The 26633-nt window shown below is 42.0% G+C and overlaps 1 protein-coding gene across 1 annotated transcript in view; it reads left to right on the forward strand.

Moving 5' to 3' along the window:
• The window catches only part of Pik3r4 (phosphoinositide-3-kinase regulatory subunit 4), a 52720-nt gene that overhangs the window by 14320 nt on the left and 11767 nt on the right, over nt 1-26633 (forward strand). Inside the window, exons 7-14 of the mRNA XM_028756778.1 lie at nt 3109-3282; nt 6557-6702; nt 8266-8469; nt 12755-12956; nt 14010-14197; nt 14757-14967; nt 17696-17861; nt 26165-26329. Of these exons, the coding sequence (XP_028612611.1) occupies nt 3109-3282; nt 6557-6702; nt 8266-8469; nt 12755-12956; nt 14010-14197; nt 14757-14967; nt 17696-17861; nt 26165-26329 (1456 nt within the window). The remainder of the gene's footprint in view (nt 1-3108; nt 3283-6556; nt 6703-8265; nt 8470-12754; nt 12957-14009; nt 14198-14756; nt 14968-17695; nt 17862-26164; nt 26330-26633) is intronic.

A 26633-nucleotide genomic window follows, 5' to 3' on the forward strand; every position in this document is an offset into this window, starting at 1 on the left:
GGGATAAGGAGGAGTAGTGTGTGGTCGTTCAGAATGGTGACTTGGGAAAGTGCATGAGATCCTGCAGAAGTGACTGAGGGAGTGTCAGGTCTTCCGGAAGTGTGAGCCCAGTGGTGTATTGGGGCAGAAGCAGAAATTAGTCTGTTTAAGGCAGAGGCTGCAGTATGTGGTCTACATGATGCCTATGTGCTGGGCTAGGATAGCAGCCGATTGTTTGGTTTATATTTTCCATGTTTGTCAGTTTTCTACAGCAGACATTTATTTTTGAGAATTTTTTTTTTCCTTTTTTTTTTTTTTTCCTGAGACAGAGTTTCTCTGTGTAGCCCTGGCTGTCCTGGAACTCACTTTGTAGACCAGGCTAGCCTCGAACTCTCGAACTCAGAAATCCACCTGCCTCTGCCTCCCAAGTGCTGGGATTAAAGGCGTGCGCCACCACCGCCCGGCCAAGAATTTTTAATTAACTGTTTTTGCTTATTTTTCTGGGGATGATGCACGTGTGCTGTGGTATATTTGTGGGAGTTGGTCTTCTCTTTCCACCAAATAGGACTTGGGGGTTGTACTCAGGTCTCTGGCCTTGCTGGGGACTGTATAGTACTTCCTAACTTGCCTTACATTAAAAAAAAAAAAAAAAACTGAGCATTTTATAGCATTATTAACAGTTCTTTGAAACCATAGTTCAATAGATGTATATCATTTTATTCCACTAAATAATTTTACCATAATTCATTTGTTCTTTTAATTAAATATTTTGAATATTTAATTTTTGTGTTTGTGTTTGTTTTTGTATTTTAAGAAGGTCTTACTAACCAGCTCAGGCTGGTCTGGAATTCTAAATGTCCTTGCTTTAACCTCCCAAGTACTGAGATTATTGGTTAATTTTAATTTTGAATCATATGCAGGGAGCCTTACATATTGATTTAAGTAAACAGTATGATTAGGTATTTAAGTCTGGTCACACACTTCCTAGTGGCAGGCTTTGTTCTGAGAAACAGCACTAGATGTTGGTCCTGTCACTCAGACAAGCGACCTCTACACTTGTCATATTGCAGCTTACTGTCCACCACATGGCTAGTACACCGTTTACTTATTTCTTACTAGTTTCTGTAGCTAGAAGTATAAGATTTACATAGAAAGTGTGAGTTCCGCTTCAGAGAGAGACACTTTCATAGTTAGCTTTCTGTTTCTGTGAGAAAGAAAGACCGCGACCGAAAGCAACCTGAGGAGAGATGGGTTTACTTCATCTTAGCAGCTGGCTGTCCGTCACTGAGGGAAGTCAGAGCAGAACTTGAGGCAGAAAACTGCAGGAGGAACTGAAGCAGGGGTCGTGGAGTTAAAATAGCTGGTGAAGTTTTTGTTATTTTTGACTCCATCAACTTGAGGTGCTACCCACCCCATGCACTCCCAGCCAGGAATAGGCTTCCCTTAACCATTGCTTGTTAAAAGGGTAAAGTAATGGATTTTCATGGGTGGTTTTTGATTGCTAGCCAACCTACAAAACCTTTTCCTGATGGTCACATGTTTGTGTTTCTTACGTTATCTTTTATTATTTTGGTTCTTTTTCTTGCATAAAATTACATTAGGGTTTCTGGAGCATATAGAAAGGCAAGTCCTTTTCTGTTTTTAGTTGATTTTTTAAAATGTATTAAAAAGAAGAAGGCTGTTTTGGTTTTTGAAGGACAGTCTCACAGGGTAGTTGAGCCTCATACCGAATCTTGGGATGGTGTTCATGTGTGTGCCACCACACAGGGCACAGGATGCAGCCTTAGCTGACCAGCCGTCACAGCTGGCATCCCTGGTTAGTTTTACAGTGCTGATCACTTAGTGTTGTTCAGTTCTTAGACGTTTAATATATTACTATTATTATTGTCCTGCTTTTTATTTGTAGTATAAGGAGATGAAGGCTCTTCCCCTGTGTCTTTCCACCATCCCTTTGTTTAGTTGAATTGTTAGTAATTTCACTGTCATAGTAAACATTTACTTTTGTTCTATGATTAAAATAAAGTGTTCTCAAATAGACTTATTCTACAGGACCAGGATAACAGTTACCTTCTGACAAATGTAAGTTTTATTGACTAAGAGTCAGGTAGTTGCTCCCAAGGGCTATTTGGTCACTCCCCTGCACTTGACTGTGCTGTGGCAGTGGCAGTTGAGGGTCTTTTCGTCATTGTTGTCTACTGATGATATTCATTGCACATTTGTTTAGGCGTGGCTCTGTTACTTGCTCTGGAGTCCTAGATTTGCTTTCTTCTTCACCTGTCTGCAGCACTCTGCTTCTTTCTTGCCAGTACTATTGTTGCTTGGAATTTATCCCATTCCTTCCCTGTGTTATTCTTGAAATTTAGTATGGAGTGTGCATGTGTACATGTTCATTTCATGTGTGGCTGTCTATGTGTACGTCTTCATATGTATCATTTCATGTGTGGCTGCCTGCGTGTACATGTTGGCTGCGTGTGTATGTTTGTGCACATAGTGGAGGCCCAGGTGAGTGTCAAGTGTTTTCTGTGGTCACTTTCTACCTTACTATTTTGAGATAAGACGTCTCAATGAAACTGGCCAGCCAATGAGCCCTGGATTCCCCTGCCTTTTCCATCTCCAGAGCCAGGGTTATATTAGAGATCTAAACCTGAGTCCTGTGCTTCCATGACCAACTTTACCAGCTGAGCCACCTCTGTAGCCCCAGGTATCTGTGAAAGGATTTATTAGGAACTGGGCTGGAGGATTTTGTTTGCTGTCACCAGTTTTCCTCCTTGATCTTCAGGACCTCATCTGCTATTCTGTAGGTTCTCCACCTCCCTCTTAATTTTGCTACATAGAGTTTGGTTTTTAGAAAACTTCTGAGGAAGAGCTGTCTCAGATATCTGACTTATTTTTGCTTTCTTAATATTGACAGTTTTAGGCATCCCCGTGTTTTCTCTTCTGTAAGTTCTGGTGTCCTCAGATTTCTGGATGATTGACGTTGGTGGCATCTTTTTGTTTATTTTGCTGGGAAGGAAGTTTGGTTTTGTCTTGGTTTTGATGAGTGGCTTGCTGTGTTAAGTGTCACATGCTACTCAGTGGTGAAATGCACAGTCAGGTGCTGGGTAATGGTGACTCTGTCTTCCCTTTCAGGTGTGGCTGCCTATGTTGGCTGGCAGAGCTCCTCCATCCTCAAGCCCCTGCTCCAGCAAGGCCTCAGCGATGCTGAGGAGTTCGTCATCGTGAAAGCTCTCAATGCCCTGACCTGCATGTGCCAGTTAGGACTGCTGCAGAAACCCCATGTCTATGAATTCGCCAGTGACATTGGTAAGCTCTGGTTTTGAGACATCGTGGGAAGTTTGGGTACAGGAATAACTTCATATGAATTCACTCTGATAGAGTGAGAATAAGCACAAAAGAAAATGTATAGTATTTGTCTTTTTGAGGGTGTGTTATCCCACTTGTGATTATTTTTTCTTAGTTCCTTCCACTTACCTGAAAGTTTTATATTTTAATTTTTTTAGCAGCTGAGTAATATTCCATTGTGTAAATGTACATTTCCATTATCCATTCTTCAGTTGACAGACCCCTAGGCTGTTTCCACTTTCTGGCTGTTATAAATAGACCAGCAGTGACAAGGATGAGCAAGTGCCTCTGTAGTAGCATGTAGCTCCTTTGGGGATATGCCCAAGAGTGGGATAGCTGGCTCTTGAGATAGATTCCTCCCTCCTGAAGACCTGCCACACTGATGTCTGTAGCAGCTGAACCAGTGTGCACTCCCAGCAGCCATGACTGAACGTTCCCCTTTCCTCATCCTCGCCAACATGAGGCATCATTTGTTGTGTTCATCTTGGCCGTTTTAACTGAGGTAAGATAAAATCTTAGAACAGTTCTGGTTTCCATACCCCTGATGGCTAAGGATGCTGAACATGTCTTTAAGTGTTTCTCAGCCAAGTGTTTCATCTTTTGAGAATTCTGTTTAGTTCTATTCTCATTTTTAATTGGATTATTTGTTCTCTTGATGTTCAGAGTTTTAGTTCTTTACATATTCTAGATAACTTGCCTTCTGTCAGATGAGTAATTGGTGATGATAATTTCTACCTACCCCTATGCCTGCAGTGTATGTGTGCCCTAAACACAGCAGTGTATGTGTGCCCTAAACAGTGTATGTGTACCCTAAATACAGCAGTATGTATGTGCCCTAAACACAGCAGTGTATGTGTGCCCTAAACACAGCAGTGTATGTGTGCCCTAAACACAGCAGTGTATGTGTGCCCTAAGCACAGCAGTGTATGTGTGCCCTTAAGTAGGCTATTGGTGTCATAGTGTGTCTTTGCACTTTGTTTTCTTGTTTATTCAGCTTCTCTGATTTTTTTTTTAATTTAATCCATCTTTATTTAAAGGAAGTATTTAATAGGGACACATTGGTGTCATCTAGTCCCTTGTGCCATTCTTACTCTTGCGTCTTACTTTGTGATTTGATGATGTTTTTAAAGTGCTATGCTTTGAATCTTTAAACCCCTAGAAATTTAATTTTCATCTACACAAAAACCTAAACTTTTAATTTCTCCACTCATGTTCTATGTTGTTGAATGATTTATTTTACTTTATATATTGTATATCTTTAAGCAGATTATTAGCACTGAAGTTCCAAGCTGGCCTTGAACTCAGGACTTCTTGCTTGGGCTTCAGTTCCCCCAGTGCTGTATACCAGGCACGAGCTATCACACTGGTTTAGTTGATTCCAAGACTAGAAGGGCCGTTATGTTCTTGGTGGAGTTTGTCATGATTTCCTTGGTTTTAAGAGCTCTGTTATGTCTGCTTAGATTATTGTTCATACTCTGCTTTCCTCATGCTTGTCTCAGAGAATTGGGACATATTAGAGAGAAAAGATTGAATGCTACATTTTCTAAGCAGTGTTCTCAGCTCAGGCTTAAGGATTTGATGTACTTTGTCAGCTAATTGCTGCTATAATAATGCTGTGTGTCAGTCAACCACAGAGTCTCAGGAAACTCTGCCGTGGATTTGTTGCCATGCACCTGTGGGCTGTGTGGGTGGCTCTGCTTCAGGCTGTGCGTCTCCTTTGTCTTTGAATATGATCCATCTGTCTCATTGTGGGACCATAGTTGTTGTGACTGAGCTGTCCCAGCTGTTCTCACGGTGTGACAGAAGCACAGGGGAGCAAGCCTAGCTGTGTGACACATTCTTCTTGGTCTTACATTTGCTCACATCCATTGACTAAATAAAGTAAGGACTGTGAGAGGCATGTACCTCATGGGCATAGGAAGCACCGACATGTGGGAAGCTCAGAATCAGCAATTTACCATGTGCAGCACCCCATCTCCCCTCAAGGCATGGCAGCACTCACTGTGTACTTTCTAGAGGGTCTCAGGGCTTTGCCGGTTCCTACTGTTCTTGGTAGTTGAGGTGTTGGGGTTGAACTCTGGGGCCCTGGGCATGTTGGATAAGCACCCTACCACTCAACTCCATCCGTTTTCCTTCTTTGTGTCCAAGGGAAGATGAACAGAGCTGTGGATGGTTTGTGAAGTAATCAAAACCTTCATGGGTGATGAAATGATCGTGTGAGAACTTTTAAGAGAGATTTTATTACTTTACTTATTTTGTGTGTGTGTGTGTTTGTGTATACATGTGTGCATGCATGTGTTCATATGTGCATGAACACATGTCACTGCATGCTTGTGGAGGTCAGAGGACAACTCTGTGGTTGGTTCTGTCTTCACTTTGCGTGGCTTTCTCTCAGGTGGTCAGGCTTGGTCCCAGGAGCCATTGCTGGCTCAACTATCTTGGCAGCCTTGAAGAGAGGGTCTTTGAACTTGTCTTTCTCTTTCCTTTTCATATAAGCATCACTAGTATATGGTGACAATTATGTCTTTCTTCCTTTCCATGGACCTCTGATAAACAGCTCTGAGTATATTTTTGCATATTTAGACCTCATCCTACTGTTGTGTTCTAAAAGTTTGAATTTTATTCTAAATCATATTAGTATGACTTTGATTAGTTGAAATAAGTGATTTAGATATAGTGCATGAAAGTATTAAAAGGAACGAAGAGATTCAATTTTCTGGGTTAATCTTCTGTTTTGAAGAGTAGACATGACATGTTTACTCTTCCATTTTTTCATTCACGATGACATGCAAACTTATGAGTTATGTGCTAGATCTGACCAGACTCTGCATTTAAAAGGATGCCAGAGAGATCAGATTGTTTTCTCAGTGCTGTGGTGTGGAGAAGAAACAATTCCCCGTGTGTCTCTCTGCCTCTTGTGTGGTAGCTGCTGTCCTGAGTGGATGCAGTAAAGTGGAACTGGAAGTCCTTACAGAGTGTCGTTGGGATTTTTATGTCTAAGATGACTATGTGTTAACGCACTTGACTCTGAAAGCTAGGACTTTAGAAATCTTAGACAGGAGGTTGGTTTTATGGAACGGCTGGTAGTATGATAAGGGAGAGTTAGAACCATTCTGGTGAGTTTCTTCATCGTGCAGTATGTGCTGGTTCCACGGCAGCGTGATCTTTATCACGTTATGGCAGTGTAAGGATCTGTGTGACTCTGGTTTGATCTGTTTCCCTTCCTTCCCTTTAGCTCCCTTCCTGTGTCACCCTAATCTGTGGATCTGCTATGGTGCTGTGGGATTTATCACAGTGGTGGCTCATCAGATCAGCACTGCTGACGTCTACTGCAAGCTCATGCCATATCTTGACCCGTATATTACACAACCAGTGATACAGGTACACGTGTTCCAGCTTATGCCAGTCTGTTCCCAGTCTGTCTCTAGAGTCATACATCAAAAAGCCTTAACATAAAACTTCAGTTAACCAGGTCTGTGACGTTTTTATATACCTTTCAAGCTAACAATGTTAATAAGCTGACTACCCGTAAGAGAGACACTGTCAAGAGACTTTATGTCATACCATGTGGCACGCAGAAGGTCAGACTTCAGTCCCTTGGTGTAATCTTAGACTGTATCTGCTTTTATTTTTATTATTTTTACTTTTTTAAGTTTTATGTATATGGGTGTTTTACAAGACCACGTGGTGCCCAAGGAGGTCAAAAGAGGGTGCTGGATCCCTTAGAACTGGAGTTGCAGTCAGTTGTGAACCTCCATGTGTGTGCTGGGAATAGAACCCTGATCCTCTGGAAGACCATCCAGTGCTCTTAACCGTCCATGCTCAGCCATCTCTCCGGCCCCTTGACTATTGATTTATTTAGCTTATTTAACTTAGTGTTGCTCATTGGTTTATATTTTTTTAAAGTCAGGATCAAGAATTGAAGGGCTAATTATTTATGTTTTCTAAGTCTTACCCTTCTTTATTTTAAAATCTGGACTTTTTAAGTTTTAATTTTGTGTTTATGTGTGTGTCCCTGTATGGGTTTGTGCTCATGAGTGCAGTGCTCTCAGAGGACAGGAAACAGTTTTGGCTTGCCTGGAGCTAGTGTGACATGTGGCTGTGAGCACCCAGCATGGGTGCTAGGAATCCAACCCGGGTCCCCAGCATAGGGCCTGCAGCAGTTAATTATATCCAAGGAACATCCTTTAGATCTGGGTGTGATGGTACACACTTCCAGTGTCAGTTCCCAAGAGACTGAGGCAGGTAGATTGTGAGCTCACGGCCAGCCTGGGCTACATAAAGAATCCAACATCAGTGTGAGTTATATAGGGAGCTCCTGTCTCACAAAGCCAGGGGCTGGGATGTATCTCAGTGGTAGAGCATGCGTCTACATGTTCAAACCGCTGGGTTCTATCTCCAGCATTGAAAGGAAAAGCAAGAGTCTTTTTGGTGACTGCTGGTAATATCCATCCTTTTTATTATATGTGTATTGACCAGAGAGTGTTTCTAGAGCCACTAAAAGAAGGAAGTTTTGAACTCTGAGAAGAGTGAGTCTGTTGGGAAACATGAAAACTGAAGGGAAATCCTGTGGTGATGCTTGGTGAGATGTCTGGCCAGAGCCTGTGTCTTAGGCTGGCTTGCAGGGCTGGGAAGCGTTCTGACCTCTGCAGATCCAGGAAGGACTTGCTCTGACTTTCCAATGCCTTTCCCTTTGGGTGTTAATTATTAGTCTTCCTTTAGGGTGGACACAGATAGGTACTTTAGTGGCAACTTTGAAAAACGGGAAATACACAAGCCCTTTAAAATTGGCTAGTGACCCATTTTTTTTTTCTCCTAAGAAACTATTGTTTTCTTAGAAAATAAATACTTTTGTTAGCTTTACACGGGTTGTGCTTGTTGAGTTTGGAAGTAATTGTTCTGTGTACTGTAGTCTTGACAATTGTTTATCCTTTCCTAACATAGATCGAAAGGAAGCTCGTCCTGCTCAGTGTTCTAAAAGAGCCTGTGAGTCGCTCTATATTTGATTATGCTCTGAGGTCTAAAGACATCGCGAGCTTGTTCAGACATCTTCACATGCGCCAGAAGAAGCGAAATGGCTCTCTTCTTGACTGCCCTCCACCTGAGGACCCTGCCATAGCACAGCTTCTGAAGAAGCTGCTCTCACAGGTCTGTGCCTTCCTCAACCAACATGTTTCGTGACAGCATTGATGTAGCTATTTAGGTGTTTAAAATGTTTTTGATTGGGTTATAGTATGATAAATGAAAATAAATCTGTCAATATCTTACGTATTTTCTGTGGCATCAAAGCAAAGACAGTAGGATTGATCTAAACACTATTTGGGCTAAGTAAGGAGTCACGGAGACTGCCAGCCTGCTTTTGGGATTGCTGGGAGAATAGAAAGAGCCTTGGATTTAAGTACTGTTTTTGCCTTAATTCTATACTTCATCAAAATGCAATGACATTCAGCCAGAAGAAAGATGTCAGAACACAGACACATCTCAGTCCAGATTCATACTTCTTCCTGTGTGCAAACAGCTGTAGTGTCTTGGTAAAAGCCAGTAGTTTACTGTTGTGTTTTAAGTCTGAGTTTGGATCAATTAACAAATCCTGTAAAAAACAGAAAGTAATCCTTTTACTTTATTTGGCATTGGTAGGGCTTCTTTTAAAATACTAAATTTAGATTCATCTTCCTATTTTATATGGGATGTGTCAAAATTGGAATAAAAATGCTTCTAAATGAAGACTCTAATTGCTGGAACTCCATAAGCATAGGAAGACTGGGGACGACTCTAATGACTGCAGATATCTTCATGGAGAGAATGCTTATCAGCCATGTCTCATCTGAAAAATGTACTCAGTTTTATAGACTACTGTTTTTTTAAAGACGGTCTTACTGTGTAGCCCTGGCTGGCTTGAACTCACTATGTAGACCAGGCTGGTCTCAAACTCATAGAGATCTCCATCCTGCTGAAGTTAAAGGCGTGTGCCCCAGTACACATGGCTTAGACAGAATTTGATGAGCTTTGCAGTGTGACTGTTTTCCTGTATTTACTTGACCTTGCGTATTCACTGATGATGTTGCTGGGTTGACTGGTACGCACGCTCTGTCTCTCTTAGTCTTTCTGCTCCCTTCTGATTCCTCAAGTGTCTCTATGGCTGTCGCTCCCTTAGTGCCAGCTGCCATTATTGATCCCGTGATAGAGTCACTCAACTGTCTGACTTTGGTGCCTCTGAAAGGCAGTGCTTGGTATAGTTGTCATTTTTATTACATTGTCTGAGCGGAGAAAAGAGGAACAAACTAGCCTATGTTAAGTTGTTGCTGTTGACAGCATTAGAGGCTCACAAGGGTGAGGTGACTTACACACTTCGAGGGACACCTGCCAGCAGCAGTGAAAGCAGGCCAGCATCTGAGAACCCAGTACAAAGAACACAAGCCACTCGCTTCCATTTTGTAAAAATAAACATGAGCAGTCTGCTGCCGTTGTTTGTGCTCTCCATGATCTGTGCCTGTCCTTAAAGCTAGGCTGAGCAACTCATGTTACAGGCAGAAAGACGCAGTGCAGTTGCCAGTGTTCTCAGCGTGCAGTATGTTTTAAAGCTGGCATTTTAACCTAAGCCCATTATTACTGTCAAGCTGCCACACCCCTGCTCAGATTACAAAACTGAAGACCAAGATGGCAAGCCTGTTTGAGTTTGATGGACATGTGAAGAAGCCCATGTGTAACAAACTCTTGTCCACATTTACTCTCTTTCATTGGTTCTGGCCCTTACTCTGGCTTACTGTATCATTAGCAGAGGCTTGGATCTAGGAGAGACTTGAGTTCTCATTCCTAAGGCCTGGCTAAGAAGAAGAAAGAGAGTTGTAGCCTTCCTCAGTGAGAGCTCTGAACTCCTCTATCTTGGGGCTCAGCCCTTCTATGCACAGTTCTGTACTTGTGGTGTGTTGCTCATAGAGTGGGTGTTCTCTCATTCTGGGGCTGAGACTGCAGGCTTGAACATACCCTTGGAACAGCAGGTATGTGGGGCTTGGAATGTGTTCAGCAGGACACATCATCGGGAGGTGACACATGCAGGAATGCTTTAGTTAGATCTCATCTGTAAGAGCTCTGCTTCGTGGCCATGTACTCAGAGCTATACAGGATACAGGCTAGTTCATTCCACTCCTTACTTAAAATAAGAAAACAGAAAAACCATACAACTTAAACCTTTTGACTACATACAAATGCAGATACAAGTGCAAAATTGAAACAGCAGAGACGATGCATAATAAAACACAAGTTTTTCTACCATCCCCCAGTTGGCAGCCATCTAGCCTTTCTTGGTTCATTGTGAATTTGATGTTGGTGCTGAATTCCTTTACATAACATTGGGCTTGGTCTGTTGATGCTTGGAATCAGTTTTATCCTTCCAGCATGGCTTTCAAGCTTTGTAAGGATAGGTTCCGAGCACACTTCATATAGCCTGTTTAGCCCCACCAACATGATCCTCTGTGGACACAGTTTATGATGATCTGGGTTTCTAAAGGTCTTTCCCCTTTGGCAGATAGAAGCATAGACTGTTCTGGTACTTATTTGGTTTGCTGCTTTGCTGTTGCTTTTTCCCTTGCCTAGGAGTCTCTGGAAATATATATAGTTTAATTTTCAGCCAAAGACTTGAGACCCCTCCCCCCCTTTCTCTAAAGTGCTAACTGTGTGCACGGCTTTCTCCAGTCCTCTTCCTTTTGCATTAACTTTTGTAGCATTCTTAAACTCAGATCTGCTGTATGTATGCTGAGTTCCTTTTCCAGGCCATAGCCCTGGAAACTTTCCAGAAATGATTCTGGATAGCTGCAAGAGCAGGACTTGCCTCTGCTTTAGGGATTGAAGTCTGCTGCATGTTAAGTGCTGGGTGAGAAACATTACTCTAATCTGGCCATCCACAGAAGCCAATGGCGGGCGGGCTGAGTGCTGGGTGATGCTCTGCTCTGTCAGGCAGAACCCTGCTAAGTGCGAAGTGCGCCTTGAGTACTGCTTTGTAACTTAGCTTGCTTCAGGCACAACAAAGTCTCCACCTTTCTTTGTTTTTCAGGATTTTTTTGGTTATAGCTGGTCCTTTACATTTCCAAATGCATGTCTTTAAGATTTTTTCCTAATCAGCCTGTCACTTCCTAAAATGCAGCTAGCCTGCAGGTGTGTTCACTGATGCTGCCTTGAGCCTGTAAGAGAGAACAAGTCCAGCAATGTCAAGTCTGCTGCTCCCTCGTGTGCTGTGTGTTCCCATTGTGTGGTCCTCTTTAACTAACTTCAGTGATGTCATGTGGGCTATGCTGCAGAGCTTTGTCCCTTGTTTACTATGAATATTTTGAGTGTTTGGTTAGTTTTTTTTGAGTCTGGATGTCTTTGTATCCTAGGGTAGATTGAATTTATAGTCTTTGGCCCTGAGTACTGGATTATAGGGTAACCCCCATGTCTAGCCCGGGTGTTTGATTTTTAAATTTTATCTATTTACTATTTTTTATTTATGTGTGTGTTTCTGTTTCTCTGTCAATGATTGTATGCTGTGTGTGTGCAAGTGCCTGTGGAGTTCAGAGAGGGCACTGGGTGCCCTGGAGCTGAAGTTAGACCCACCACAGAAGTTGTGAGCCACCAGATGTGGGTGTTGGGAACTAAACTTGGGTCCTCCCAAGAGCAGCAAATGCTCTTCACAAGTGAGCCAGCTCTCCAGTCCTATGTTTGCTTTTTAAAAAATACAATTATAATTGCTATATTAAAATTTTCTTTTCTTTGCATAGCTGATAGGGAATTTTCATTATGGACATTATAAAACTTCATAAAAGGGCCAGAGAGATGACTCAGGAGTAACGGTGACCTATTGCTCTCTTAGGGGACTCTGATTTAATTCCCAGCTCCCACGTGGAAGCGTAGAGCCATTTGCAACTCTGGTTCTAAGTGATGCCCCCTTCCGCCTTGCATGAACGCCAGGCATGCATGTGGTACACATGCATTCAGTATGCAGGCAAAACACTCACAAAATAAATCTAAAAAATACTGTGGTTTTTTTTTTTTTAAAAAAAAAACTTGACAAACGTCTTCATTCTAATAGTTTACTGGGGTGTTTCTTTTGATTTCTGTAATTCCCAGGTGAATAACATGTGAAGTACTTGTTCAGTAGCAGGCGTCTCACTCACTTTTATCGCATTCTGAACATCTGTGTTTTTCTTGCCTTATTGGAGTTATGAACCTACGATACAGTATTATCAACAGAATTTGAGGTACAAAGCTAATATGAAGAAAATACCTTAGCAGAGTCCTCTGGACGAGCCGGTGGTCATCCTCTCCTCTTTCTTCTCCTGCATCATTGTCTCATTTTTCAGTTTAAGTTGGAATTAAACCTTCATCCGTCAGTCATCCTGTCACCTATTGTTTCTTCTTTTGAAATTGACCCGAACTATCTGGTTTAATTTGGTTTTAGGGGATGACCGAAGAAGAGGAAGATAAACTTCTGGCACTGAAGGATTTCATGATGAAATCAAATCGAGCAAAAGCTAACGCAGTAGACCAGAGCCACCTCCATGACAGCAGCCAGAAAGGTGTAATCGACTTGGCAGCCTTAGGCATCACTGGGAGACAAGTTGATCTTGTTAAAACCAAGCAAGAACCCGATGAGAAGCGGGGTTAGTACATGGGCGTGCTCATCTTGTTATTGTAAGCTACTTTATAAGGCTGGGTTTTAGTTAATTAATAGTAAATGCCCTCCCCACTTCCCAGATATAGAGGTCTGAGATGCGCTCTGAGATGCGATGACTCAGCTCCTTAGTAGGAGGACACAGGAGAGGAAAAGTAGGGCAATGGGGCCCTGCCTAGATCACAGCTCTGTGACTAGGGAAGGCCAGTTCTCTGAGCTCTCTACCTGTAAAACCACGTGCCTCTGAGGAAGGGATGATTCAAGTGCTGTCTTCTAGTCCTTTAGCTGCTAACTCAAGTCTAGCCTGTGTAAACCAGATATAAGTGTCTAGATTATGTATAGGTAATGCCTAATGAATTTAAAATGAACAATGAAATACAAAAGAGAAGAGGCCAAAGAATCCTTAGTTATTTGGCAACTAGATATCTGGAACTATCAGCCCAGGTACCACTGACGTATTTTGTATGAGGCTCCTAAGATCTTGTGCACACTCATTCTGCTGGTATAGTTCACTGTTAAGTATAGGCCTTTAAGATTCTCCCTGCTCCTATATCATATTTGAGGGTAGCAAATGAATTTTATTGAAGTAAGCTTTAGGATAAAGTGTTTGCAACCTAATTACTAATGGTTTACATGCATAGCACATAAAGCACCCATAAAGACCAGAAAAAAAAGCAAGAAAAAAAGAAAAAGAAGCAAGCACTCCAAAGAAAAAAGGGTGAAGGATTTAAGCATACAATTGGTAGACCAGAATACATATTAATGAAATAAATGCAAATGAAGACATCTATTTTCTACCTGGCTGAGAATAGATGGACAGTTCCGAGTATCGGCACAGATGTAGATAACTAAACATTTCCATATGCTGAGGTTATAAGTTGATCATATTCATATCTTCATAGGTGTTACAGGCATAGATCTGAATAAAATGTAGCTGTAAAGGAACACGTAGAAAGTAGGGTCCATTGTGTTCCCTTATAAAGAGACAGTAAATGACGTTGGTTTTACCTTTAGACTAACTGTCCCAAATATATTTTTATAGCTAGGAAACATGTGAAACAAGACTCCAATGTAAATGAAGAATGGAAAAGCATGTTTGGGTCATTGGAGCCACCAAATATCCCACAGGCCCTGCCCAAAACCAGTGACCACGAGGTGGTTCAGCCTGGGAAACCACCTCGCTCTGAATCCTCTGCTGGTATCTGTGTCCCTTTGTCTACGTCTCCACAGGTACTGTCACATAGGCAATTGTCATCCTCATGTTTGAGTTTTGTTCTGCTGTTTTTGTGTGTCAAAAGGCTGTAGAGAAATCAAGATGGCACTGATTAGTTTATATTTTAGAGCCGAGAGAACCCCAATTACTTAAGCAAGGAGAAGGTCACTCATTTGAGACACTTGTTAATAAAGCAAACTGAAGTTGGATTAAAGACCAAACTAAGATCATAACTAGGCTAAAGAGAACATTTTAAAACTTTTAAAATCTTTCTATTCTTCCTTTAACAAAAAGCAAAAATATTTGGAGATGAATTTCCAAATTGTCTGTGCATGTTAAGAATAATGGCTTTGATGTATTTGAAGTGAGTTTGTAATTTAAGACAGCTGTACCCGCACCAGTCATGTTTTAATGAGAAGATATTGACTTAGATCAGTTGAAATCCCACTTACTCTTTTAGCCTGAGTTACTAGTGTTTTTTAAAGGACCAGAAGCCCGTATAATGGATAGATAGAATATGGGAACATTTTATTAAACCTACCTTGCTCTGACCCAGGGGTCTGTACTGTGTCTCAGGTTTCAGAAGCAGCACACGTGCCCAGTAAGAAGGCCGTGATTCCAGTTGTCAGCAGCACAGTCCTGCCGTCCACTTACCAGATCCGCATCACCACTTGCAAGACGGAGCTGCAGCAGCTCATACAGCAGAAGCGGGAGCAGTGCAACGCGGAGCGCATAGCCAAGCAGATGATGGAGAACGCCGAGTGGGAGAGCAAGCCACCTCCACCTGGTGAGGGCTCTGTCTGTGCCCCTTTGCCTTGAGCCTGAGCCTGGGCTCTAGTGTGGGAGCCTGAGTCAGATTAAGCATCCCTAACCCAAAAATCCAAAAATCTTCAGCTTAAAAGTTCAGGAGTTTTAGCATTTCTGATGACAGGCTTTGGTTAGGGAGGCATGTGAAAACCTCTGACGTGCTCTGTGCTCACAAGAGCCTTGGAAAGGGCTCTTCAGCCTGCACTAGGCAACGGGTACTTTAATGGACAGAGGGAGTAAGAGCAGCTCGGTTGAGAAGCCCAGAGCAGGAAGCAGTAGGTAGAAACCTGAAGTCATTGTGTGTGGACTCGGGACCTGGAGCTTTGATCGCCACTTACAGATTCCCATTCAGGCCAGTCGCTTAATTGAGCCTGTCTGGCTTCATGTTGCCAGGGGTCATGCAGCCATGGAGTGGTGCGGTCCCCACTCTCAGGTTGCTCTCCTTGACCATCAGGCTTGTAGGGGTAAATCCCTGCTTTTAATTATTAGAGAGTTTACTCTCTGATTAATATTATTTAAGAAAAGGTAGGACCTTCAGAAAACATGGAGGCTTTTGGAAAGAACAGAATAACTTATAACACCAGCATTTAGCTAATTATTGACAGTAAGAATTTGGTGAAATGATCTAGGGAGGTGGCTCAGCAGTTAAAAGCACTGGCATCCACATGGTGGCTCACAACTATTCATGACTTCAGTTCCAGGGGCTCCAACTCACGCTTCTGACCTCTTTGGGCACCAGGCATGTGTTTGGTGTACAGACATGCAGCTAACACACATGCACATAAAACAAAACAAAACAAAAATCCAAAGCAAGAAGAATTTGGTAAAATAGTTCCTGTATTCAGGGTGGGGAGATTGAAAGGAAGTGGAGAGACTGTTGGTTTGGAGTGTGGTCCCCTTGTACTAGCAGCCTGCTTTGTACAGTGTGCCAGAGCTGCTCTTTGATTCTGTGTATGTAGATTTTTAAAAATTAATGAGTTTTAATATTTAAGCTGTAATAGTATAAACTTATCTTTAAAATTCTGAGAAGAACTGCATGATGTATTTACATTTAGACCTTGCAGAGATCCCAGGAATTCCCATGAGCTTTGATGTGGACTCCAGAAGTACTAGCCGAAGGCGCTGGAAGGTTTAAAGATTTAGAAAATATTTTGAAGTGCTAAGCAGAGCGTGGTCTGATGCTTCTATCAGAATGAGTATCCTGGGATGCTCCAGCTATTTCTGTGATGGAAGCTAATGCCACCCACCTTGCCAGATCCGTTTGAAAACATAACGAGACGACTACACACAGTCTTGTTTTATGATCCTCTTTTCATAGGTACATTTTATACGTAAATGGAGTTGCACATTTTATTCAATCAGCACAGAAGTGCACAGTGACTGCTCATTTCTCCTTTTTTTTCTTCTCTCCACACTTGAGCAGTTGTATAAGATACTCAGCTAATCTGCAGAGCATGTAGGCCTCATGGTACCTCAAACTGAGTATATCCTTCTTAGCAATTATGTTCAGCCTGGGTTCCCACTTGGGTGACTTAGCGATCCAGTGGGAAATGAGTTCTTAATGTTGAGTAAGTCATGTTTGGCAGGAATCTAAGTTTCAGTTTTGCCTCTTGGTAAGCAGTTGTTCTAAAGTGACGTTGAACCACTTGGGCACAGTGTAACTTCCACAATAGGCCTGATCTTCAGCAGAGCTTCTTGGTTTATTAAAATCAAGTAATATTTAATGCATATAATGTTAAATTTCATTTACACAAGCTGTGTATAAATGTTGAAGCTGGTTATGTGCAGGGAGCTGTGCTGGGCACTGAAGGCATTCCTTACAGGATGAAACAGGAGTTTTTGTCTCAGAACTTGTATACATAAGAGAATATGCGTAATAAAATACAGAAAATGATAGATGCCATTTGAAATGAACTAGGAAGTCTATAGATTCTGAGGCTGTAACTCCTAAATCTGGTGTGTTTGTACCCTAGAAGAAGTGATTGCAGGCAAAGAAGAAATTAGCAATCTAGATGTTTTGCTTTTTTGTTTTATTTTGGTACAGGGTCTCTCTAAGTAGCCCTGGCTTCTTTGGAACTTGCTCTAAGGACAGGCTGGCCTTTTCTGCCTCCTGAGTGCTGGGACTAAAGGCATGTGGCACTGTGTCCAGCTGACATCGGGTGGTCATGTGTCCAGCTGACATCGGGTGGTCATGTAGGCTGGGCAGTGTAGGACCCACACGTTATTTATGTGCGTAGCTACCCTCTTGAGTTAAATGATGAACCCCCCATGTTACAGCCGAGGAGGTAAAAGCTCAGCGAAGTTCAGTCATAGCCTGGGTCACCTTAATGTCTCTGGCTGGGGTTTTGCAACTTTCTTACTTTGAAAGTGGCCTCCAAGCTGTTTGTCTAGGCTAGGATGGTCACACCCATGCTTCTAAATCGGCAGTCAGGGTTTTTCAGAGGAATAAGTGACTGCTATGTCTCTCAGACACTGAAAAGGGCCCTGAGGTAGAGTCTTTCTGAAGTTGTTTGAACAGTGCTTAATTGCTACCTGATATCTTAGTACTGAGTCATGGTCCAGTAGACCCTTCTGGATGGGCTAGCCAGGGTACCATTGAATTGATTAGGTCTTATGGCTGCTCTGAAGTTAGTAGTTGAGAATTGTGCTAGAGGATGATACGTGATTGTGTCGCAGCCACGGTTTAAGATACTTTCGCTTTTTCTCAGGGTGGCGTCCTAAAGGGCTCCTAGTTGCACATCTTCACGAGCACAAATCCGCTGTGAATCGGATCAGAGTCTCTGATGAACACTTACTTTTTGCAACATGTTCAAATGATGGCACAGTGAAAATCTGGAACAGTCAGAAGATGGAGGGGAAGACCACTACAACGCGGTAAGGTGACAGCGGGTTGGCCGATCCAGCTAAGTCAGCAGTGCTTGCAGAGCGCTTTCTCTGTATCAGAGCTGCTTAGGAGCAAGGCATGCATAGGGCTGTGTGGGCCAGAGGCTGGCCATCTGGTGGGACATGAGACAACAAGAACTGTAAATAAGTGAAGTATTGAAATGATCCTGTTAAATGACAGGGGCTGGGGAACATAGGTGGGGCTGGACTTGTCAGTAAACTGTCCATAGACATTGCCTCACAGAGAAACATGGATTCCAGGGACGAATTGAAAGAAAGGAGAAAGAGGCACACAGGAATGTTGAATGTTCTGGACAGAGGAGACAGGGATTTTAGAGTCTTAGGGAGGGTCGGGGGACCTGGTCATCATGCCTGACAGAAAGTTTTGTGTAACCTGAGCAGAACAAGGAAGCGGGAGAGAAGTGGGAGGGTCCAGTTTAATAGACTATGAGGGCTCTCGTGAAGGACTTCAACTTAGAGAGGGAGGGAGGATTTGGAAGGTTGTGAGCAGAGGAGAGTTGTGATCTAAGATGCCATAGGAATGGCTCTGGCTGAGTTGACAGTAGGATGAAGGTGGTAAGGTAACAGCAAATAGCAGTGGGAATGATCTTGTCTGTGATGGGGAGGGGGCGTGGCACCGGCTGTCCATCACTGTGATGCAGGGAGGGGGTGTGGCCCCAGCAAGGGTGGCAGCAGCGTGGACAGTGTGAATGACCAGATTCTGTGTTTTAATGGCTGAGCCAACCTGATTTGCTGAGTAGATGCAAAGGATGTGAACACGAGTAACAATACCGTTGGCTAACCGGCTACATCAGGACAGCAGGGCTTTGTTGCTCTGGAACCTGGTCATTTGTGACCAGTGTCCTTGAGAGTTTGAATGCTCAGACTGTGAATTCGATAAATGTGGTTATTATAAGGATTTTAGGCTTGGGTGACATTGTATATACATTCCTCCCTGCCCTGGTACTGTCTGCCTCTGTCACTCGTACTTAAGTCTTCCATCTTCCTGTTTGCTCTCTGCCTGGTTGGTTCTTCCAGAAGACCTACCATAAATCAGAGTGTATGTCATCTTCATTGAAAGGATGTAGGGAACGCTCTGCTGCTCTTCTTGTCATTAGTTCATTGAGCATAATGAACTAAAATGAGATCAAATCAAATATCCTTGACTCTAAAGTAACATAAAAGTCTGCTGTGTATTTACCAGCCCAGTAGGATGGGGTTAGCTGTGTATTTGTTTAAAGAGCTCTGTGCCTTCACATATACCTAGTTCTGTGTTCATTCTCTCTTAGCATTGCATTAAATAGAATATAAATGAAAAGTCAGTGAAAGATAAGTGTGTGCAGCAATTTTTTTTTAGTTTTATTATCTTTGTTTTACATACATCTTAGTTACACATCTATAGAACCTAATTTCATTGAAGTAAAATGTATATAACATAAAATTAATCATTTAAAGTTGTGCAATTCAATGACATTCAGTACATTCATAAAGATGCATAACAACAATCTAGCAAATCCCAATTTTTTTAAATGTTAATCAAAGGCTTTATAAGTTTGGTAATGCTCAGTAACAAGATGCCCATACAATCAGAAGTGTAACCCAACACCCAGCCTAGATATACCAACTACCTTTGACTGGCAGAGGCATGTGAACATCTGCCTCCATGTGTGTTCTCTCTCTCTCTCTCTCTCTCTCTCTCTCTCTCTCTCTCTCTCCTCCTAGCTCCTCCTCTCCTTCTCCACCTCCTCTCCTTACTCCTCCCACCTTAGCTCCTCCTACATGTCACCCTTCCTGTTAAAAATAAAAAACTTTACTTTTCTCTCAAAATACAATTATAGCATAACTATACCAATTTGTATCAGTAAGGTACAAGATAGACCTAATACTCAGTCCAACATTTTGTTAACTAACCAGAACCTCTGTCATCTCTCCTAACTAAAAGACTTAGTTCTGAACCTGGCTTTTTTCTTGGCTTTAGAATGAATGTCAGCTGAAAACCATCCTCTCAAATTTTTTCTCTCAAAATAAATAGCCAGGATTGGCTATGAGACTATAAGTTTTCAACCCCATCGGAAATTCAGAATGACTGAACTAACTGAAATTATGGAAAGCACAAAGCATAGCTTCTAAAACTTAGCCAATTTATAGAGACCGCCAAACACCTGGACAGTCCCTATACTACAAAACATTGGAGTATCCGATCTTCAGCCTTCTGGTCCAGGATGATCTGACAGACCTAGTGATGCAGAATTATTAAGGACTGATTACTCTGTCTTGGCAGATATAATCAGTCAACTATTCCACAAGTGTGTCCTTTTCAGGACAGTAATTTGTCTGTAGATGAAAAGAGGCAATTCTTGCCTAGTGGCTGTCTTACTACAACTGGAGTAACTCCACAGATACTCAATTTCTTCTAAGAATTGAAGACAGGGAAGCTGTCAGGAGCAGACAGGTCTCTAATCAAAATGAACATTAATACAGAAATGTTTGTAATGTCAATTCTGTGGACTTCTGACGTTTTGAAAACCAACTATTCCATGTAAGGCAATCTGGACTGCTATCTGTTAATTCCTCTCAGCTAGTTCTAAATAAAATATAGAAAACACCCTAAAAAAACTCAGAGCCATGAATTTGCTATGGCCCTTAACTTACAGGCTAACGATCTTAAATCAGTTAAAAAGATAAAGAAGGACAGGGCCTAAGCCTTGTATTCTTAAATGTGTTATATAGGCACAACACCTATGAGAGTAACAATATTAATCTCACTTCTATATCAATAAGAAACTTGTACCAGTGAAAACCTTAAATTTGAAATCAAAGTAAATTTTGTACCATTTAAGAAATTATAACTTTAGCTTAATAACAATTATACAGATTTCTACTAATAGGTTATGGCTATGCAATAAATCTTAGCTATTCCTCCCTGTTCCAACAAAACCACTACTTTTCCCTAGAAAGACAGCCCAATATTAACCACCCCGGTCCCCAAGCCCAGGGAATAGGGGCGCCAACTCTTCATTAACTTCTTCAAGCTGATTACAGGCGTTGAGATATTAGAAGAGGGGTGGGGGGAAGAGTAAATTGATAAGCCTCTGATGTCTGTGTCTTCACTGCATTCAGCTGAGATTCCAGGATATCAGAGATTCAAGCAGGTCTGTTCAGCTTGCTTGATGAGTAGATACACCAAGGCTGTGTATTCTGCAATACACAATTCTCAAAACAAATTTTAGTATCAAGATAATTTTTGTTTGATTTCTAGAATCTAGTCTTCTGGCGACCTGCCTCTGTAGTGTCTAATTCACATAATTCTGGGAGTTTCTATGAGGGTGTGCTCTCACCATCCTCCTATTCCCACCTCCCTGCTCTCGAATTCCCCAACACTAGGGAATCCAAACTTTCAGGCACCAAGGCCCTCTACTTCCACTGATGCCTGACAAGGCCACCCTCAACTACCTATACAGGTGGAGCCTTGAGTCCCTCCCTTTGTGTTCTCAGGCTGGAGGGTTTAGAATGGCTACTCCAGCTTGTTTCTTAGGACCATTTGTTTGAAAAATTGTTTTCCAGCCTTTTACTCTAAGGTAGTGTCTGTCCTTGTCACTGAGGTGGGTTTCCTGTATGCAGCAAAAGGCTGGGTCCTGTTTACGTATCCAGTCTGTTAGCCTATGTCTTTTTATTGGGGAATTGAGTCCATTGATGTTAAGAGATATTAAGGAACAGTGATTGTTGCTTCCTGTTATTTTTACTATTAGAGGTGGAATTATTTTTGTGTGTGTATTTTTTATCTTCTTTTGGATTTGTTGGAAGAGGATTACTTCCTTGCTCTGTCTAGGGTATAATTTCCCTCCTTGTATTGGAGCTTTCCCACTATTATCCTTTGTAATGCTGGGTTTCTGGAAAGATATTGTGTAAATTTGGACTTGTCATGGAATATCTTGGTTTTTCCATCTATGGTAATTGAGAGTTTTGCTGGGTATAGTAGCCTGGGCTGGCATTTGTGTTCTCTTAGGGTCTGTATGACATCTGTCCAGGATCTTCTCACTTTTATAGTGTCTGTTGAGAAGTCTGGTGTAATTCTGATAGGTCTGCCTTTATATGTACTTGGCCTTTTTCCCTTACTGCATTTAATATTATTTCTTTGTTTTGTGCATTTGGTGTTATGATTATTATGTGACGGGAGGTATTTCTTTTCTGGTCTAGTCTATTTGGCGTTCTGTAGGCTTCTTGTATGTTTATGGGCATCTCGTTCTTTAGGTTAGGGAAGTTTTCTTCTATAATTTTGTTGAAGATATTTATTGGCCCTTTAAGTTGGGAATCTTCACTCTCATCTATACCTATTATCCTTAGGTTTGGTCTTCTCATTGTGTCTTGGATTTCCTGGATGTTTTGTGTTAAGAACTTTTTGCATTTTTTTTTTGACAGTTGTGTCAATATTTTCTATGGTATCTTCTGCACCTGAGATTCTCTCTTCTATCTCTTGTATTCTGTTGGTGATGCTTGCATCTATAACTCCTGATTTTTTCCCCTATGTTTTCTATCTCCAGGGTAGTCTCCCTTTGTGATTTCTTTATTGTTTCTACTTCCATTTTTATGTCCTTGGTGGTTTTGTTCAATTCCTTCATCTGTTTGGTTGTGTTCTCTTGTAATTCTTTAAGGGATTTTTGTGTTTCGTTTTTAAGGGCTTCTACCTGTTTACCTGTTTTCTCCTCAAATTCTTTGAGAGTGCTATTTATATCCTTCTTAAATTCCTCTATCATCATCGTTAGAAGTGATTTTAAATCTGAATCTTGCTTTCTTGGTAATATGGGGAATTCAGGACTTTCTAGTGTGGGAGAACTAGGTTCTAATGATGCCAAGTACCCTGCGTTGCTGATGCTTAGGTTCTTGCACTTGCCTTTCACCATCTGGATCTCCTTAGTGCTACCAGCCCTGTCTCTGACTGGAGCCTGTCTTTCCTATTGTTTTGAGTTAGAGCCGGGGCCCAAGATCTGCTCAGTGCTCTGATGCAGACAGGAAGCAACCAGTGCTCCGGGCCAGGAATGAATTTCTGGGTCCCAGTAGGTCCCAGTTACTCCCTGTTTGTGGCGGGTGTTGCTGTCTCCTTACCTATGATACTGCCTGGGTTACAGCTCCTGGGAGGCCAGCTTCCTCTGGGTTTTATGAGATTGCACGCAGAGCTACCGCCCAGGATCTGCTTAGTGCTTGGGCCTAGCTATTTAATTTTTTAATTGTTGTTTTGTATAGTTTTTTTTTTTTTAAACCAACATTTTGTGGGAATTTCAAACCTCCGAGCAAGTTGTTTGATCCTTAGCAATACTTACTCTGGGCTTATAACACAGTACATTAATATACTTTATAACAGTGGTTGACCAGAGGGGAGAGAGAAGAATATATTAAAGCAAGTTTTGTATGTTTAAATTAAGTTGGCATTATTTAATTTTTAAAAAGATGTTAATTGTATTTCTCAGTAACTTCTTAAAAGCGTAGAAACTTTAAGTAAAATTCAAAAACAAGGAAATTAAAATGCTATTCTGAAAAATATTGAATACAAAAGAAGGCAGCAGTGGAGAAAACCCAGTTAAGACCAGGAATAAATAGAAAAATGTCAGACATAAGTTGTCCCTATTAGTAACCACAGGGACTAATCAAGAGGCAAAAGAGGCAGAAAGAAGAAAACAGTTGGGGACACTTTTCTGGTACACAGAAAGAGAAGAGACATCTTAAATTCAAAGGCAGGAATGGGCTGAAAGGACTGGAAAGATAAAGCGCACACCCCCAGGGAGTGGTGGGGAAGAGAGGCTCAGAGAAACCCTCCTGGGGATCAAAGCTTAATCCATCAGGAAGGCAGGACAGTTATAAACACAGGCACCTAACAATACATGAAGCAAAAATTGACAGTTTAACCGCAATAGCGGGAGACTTTAATATCCTGTTTGCAGTCATATAAGAGCAGCACAGAAAGGGAGGCTGTAAACAGTCACTGAAAAGTGATCATATCTGACAGAGAGCAAGAGAACTCTACTCAGCCATGCCAGAATGCAAGTTACTGACTTGTACATGGACTGTTTTCCAGACTATACCATGCATTAGTTCATAAAAGACTATCAATGAATGTAGAAGCACTGAAGTGTATAAAGTATATACTCCGACTGTAGTGGAAAGAAATCAGGTATTGGCAACAGAGAGGGATTTAAGATTCCCAAGTACACAGAGATGAGCATCGTGTGGCTGATAGATAGCAATCCTAAGGAAAGACTTTAAGCTTAATTAAAATGAAAACACAGTGTCCTGACAGATGGGAGCACCGCCCCAGGAGTGTTAGGAAATGTACACCTGTAGGTATTAATCTGTGTTTCTTCTTAGAATGATCTGAGATCAGCAATTCAGCTATACTAAGTTAGTAAAGAGGAGATCTGACCTAACCCAGAGGGAGAGGAAGGAAAAGACTGGAGAGAAAGCAGGTGAAGTAGAGAATGGAAACTCAGGAATGAAAGTGAAAACAGAAAGCTGCTTCTGTGGAGAGAAGCAAAACTGCAAACACTTTATGAGAGTAACATTTTGTTTTAAAGAAATGAAAATAGACTCATTACCCAAATCAGAATTTTGAAAGGCAGTGGTGGCGCACGCCTTTAATCCCAGCACTTGGGAGGCAAAGGCAGGCGGATTTCTGAGTTCGAGGACAGCCAGGGCTACACAGGGAAACCCTGTCTTGAAAAACAAAACAAACAAACAACCAAAAGAAAAAAGAAAAAGAAAGGGGATATTATTGTCAGAAATAAAAACAACTACTGTAAATAACTATATGCCAAAAATTAGAACAGAATGGGCAACTTTGTAGCAAGACACAGCTGCCGGAAATGATTAAAGAAGAAGTAGACACCTAAACCACATAGATAAGAGAGTCAGTCAGTGACTCTCACAGAGAGAGGCCCGGCTGAGGGCTTCATGGTGAACTCCACTCAACATTTGAAGAATTATAATCATTCAAAAGGGCTTCCAAGAAATAAGGGAACACTTCTGTACTCAGTCCATGAGTTACCTTGACATTGCAGCCATGTTAATCTCCTGGGACTTACAACCTGTGTCACAATCAGTACAGATGTGAAAATCTTCATCAACACACTAATCTGACTGTCGTCTGAAAAGAATTACACACTGAAAGCAAGAACAGATCATCTAGGGTGCCAGGCTAGTTCAGCATGCAGCATAAAGGGAAGAGAATACACACTGGTTCCTGCAGAGCCTGGGGATGGAGCTGACGGGGTACACCGTTTAATGGTTAAATGAGTAATGGAGAAATCCAGCCATCTCCGCAAGCCACAGCTGACACTGGTGGAGAGCGCAGGCATTCTAAGTGAGGAGAGGAAGAAGAATGGGTGTGTTTGCTAGTTCTATTGAGCATTGTACTGGAGGGTCTAGCCAGGGTGTATAGATAAGGAACACACACATGCACACACATGCACACATACATGTAACATATATATAAATAGGAAAAAAATGTAAAACTTTCTGTTAGTCATCAGCATGATCTAGTATAAGGAAAAAAACATTAAGTGACAAAATAGAAGATCTTTATACAGAGATCAGTTGCATTTTTTTACACTAGCAATTGAGAGTACTTTAAATGTACTCTGTAGTACATTTAAGCTATTAGTAAGAATTGAGCCAGAGAGGAGTGATGATTAGAATATCAAATGTTCTGGTTTTGTTTACAAGCATAAATATGCACAAGCGATGTGAGGCGTAATGCAGGGGTTAAGTGAGATGGAGACGGGTGCTCTTTACATCAGAGGCTCAGAGAGCATGCAGCAGGAAGGAAAGACGAGGGATGGCTCTAGAGGTTAGCATGTGTGAGGCTGATGGAAGTCTGCCTGTGCGGATGGTTCAGTGGGCCTCTCCTCTGATCCTCTCAGTAAGGTACTCTCTGTGCATGAGGAACTGAGGCACAGAGCATGACAGAGGTCATACAGGTAACAGGAATTTGCTTCCGAAGCCAGAGCTTTCTCAGCTGTGACGATCTTCGTGTTCAGGGCTATAGAAGGGCTGAAGGATGTGGGATTTAAGGTGTTTGTAGCACTGTTTGGAGATCTGATTGGTTCGGGACTTGGGGCTAGCTCAGGCTCTGTAATAGGACAGAGGTGCTTGAAGATGGACATTTGAAGAAAAGGAGGTTTGTGCGTGGACATCATGGGGATAAAATGGACCTCAGTAATAACTTTGTTAATAACCGTGGGAATTAGTGTTAACAACAGTGGCTGTGGCTGTTCCAGCAATGGTCTCATCTTTCTTTCATTCAGGTCTATTCTCACGTACAGCCGAATTGGAGGGCGAGTCAAGACACTGACGTTTTGCCAAGGCTCCCACTACTTGGCCATAGCATCTGATAATGGTGCTGTCCAGCTTCTTGGAATTGAGGCTTCTAAGTTACCCAAGTCTCCTAAAATCCACCCTCTACAAAGCAGGTACTGTCTGCCATTTTACCTCTACATATAGTGCACTGTGGGGTGTGGGCCACTTCCCACTCTGCAGTGTGCTGTGGGCCAACTGGAGCCCCTCCGTTGTACAATCCCTCTCGTATGCCCTGAAGTGCAGGAAACTGCTTCTGACCCAGAACACTCAGATGTGTTTAACTTTAGAGCACAGAGCCTTTGCTATTAATTCCTGTAGTTTGTTAGAGTGCAAGGGGGCAGCCCTGGACTCAGTCAGCTTAGTCTGGAATCTGCCTAAATGACACCACTGTTAGCCAGATTGTCTGACTGCCAGAGC

Source organism: Grammomys surdaster, unplaced genomic scaffold, assembly GCF_004785775.1.
Source record: "Grammomys surdaster isolate TR1022 unplaced genomic scaffold, NIH_TR_1.0 126131, whole genome shotgun sequence".
Taxonomy (NCBI): Eukaryota; Metazoa; Chordata; class Mammalia; order Rodentia; family Muridae; genus Grammomys; species Grammomys surdaster.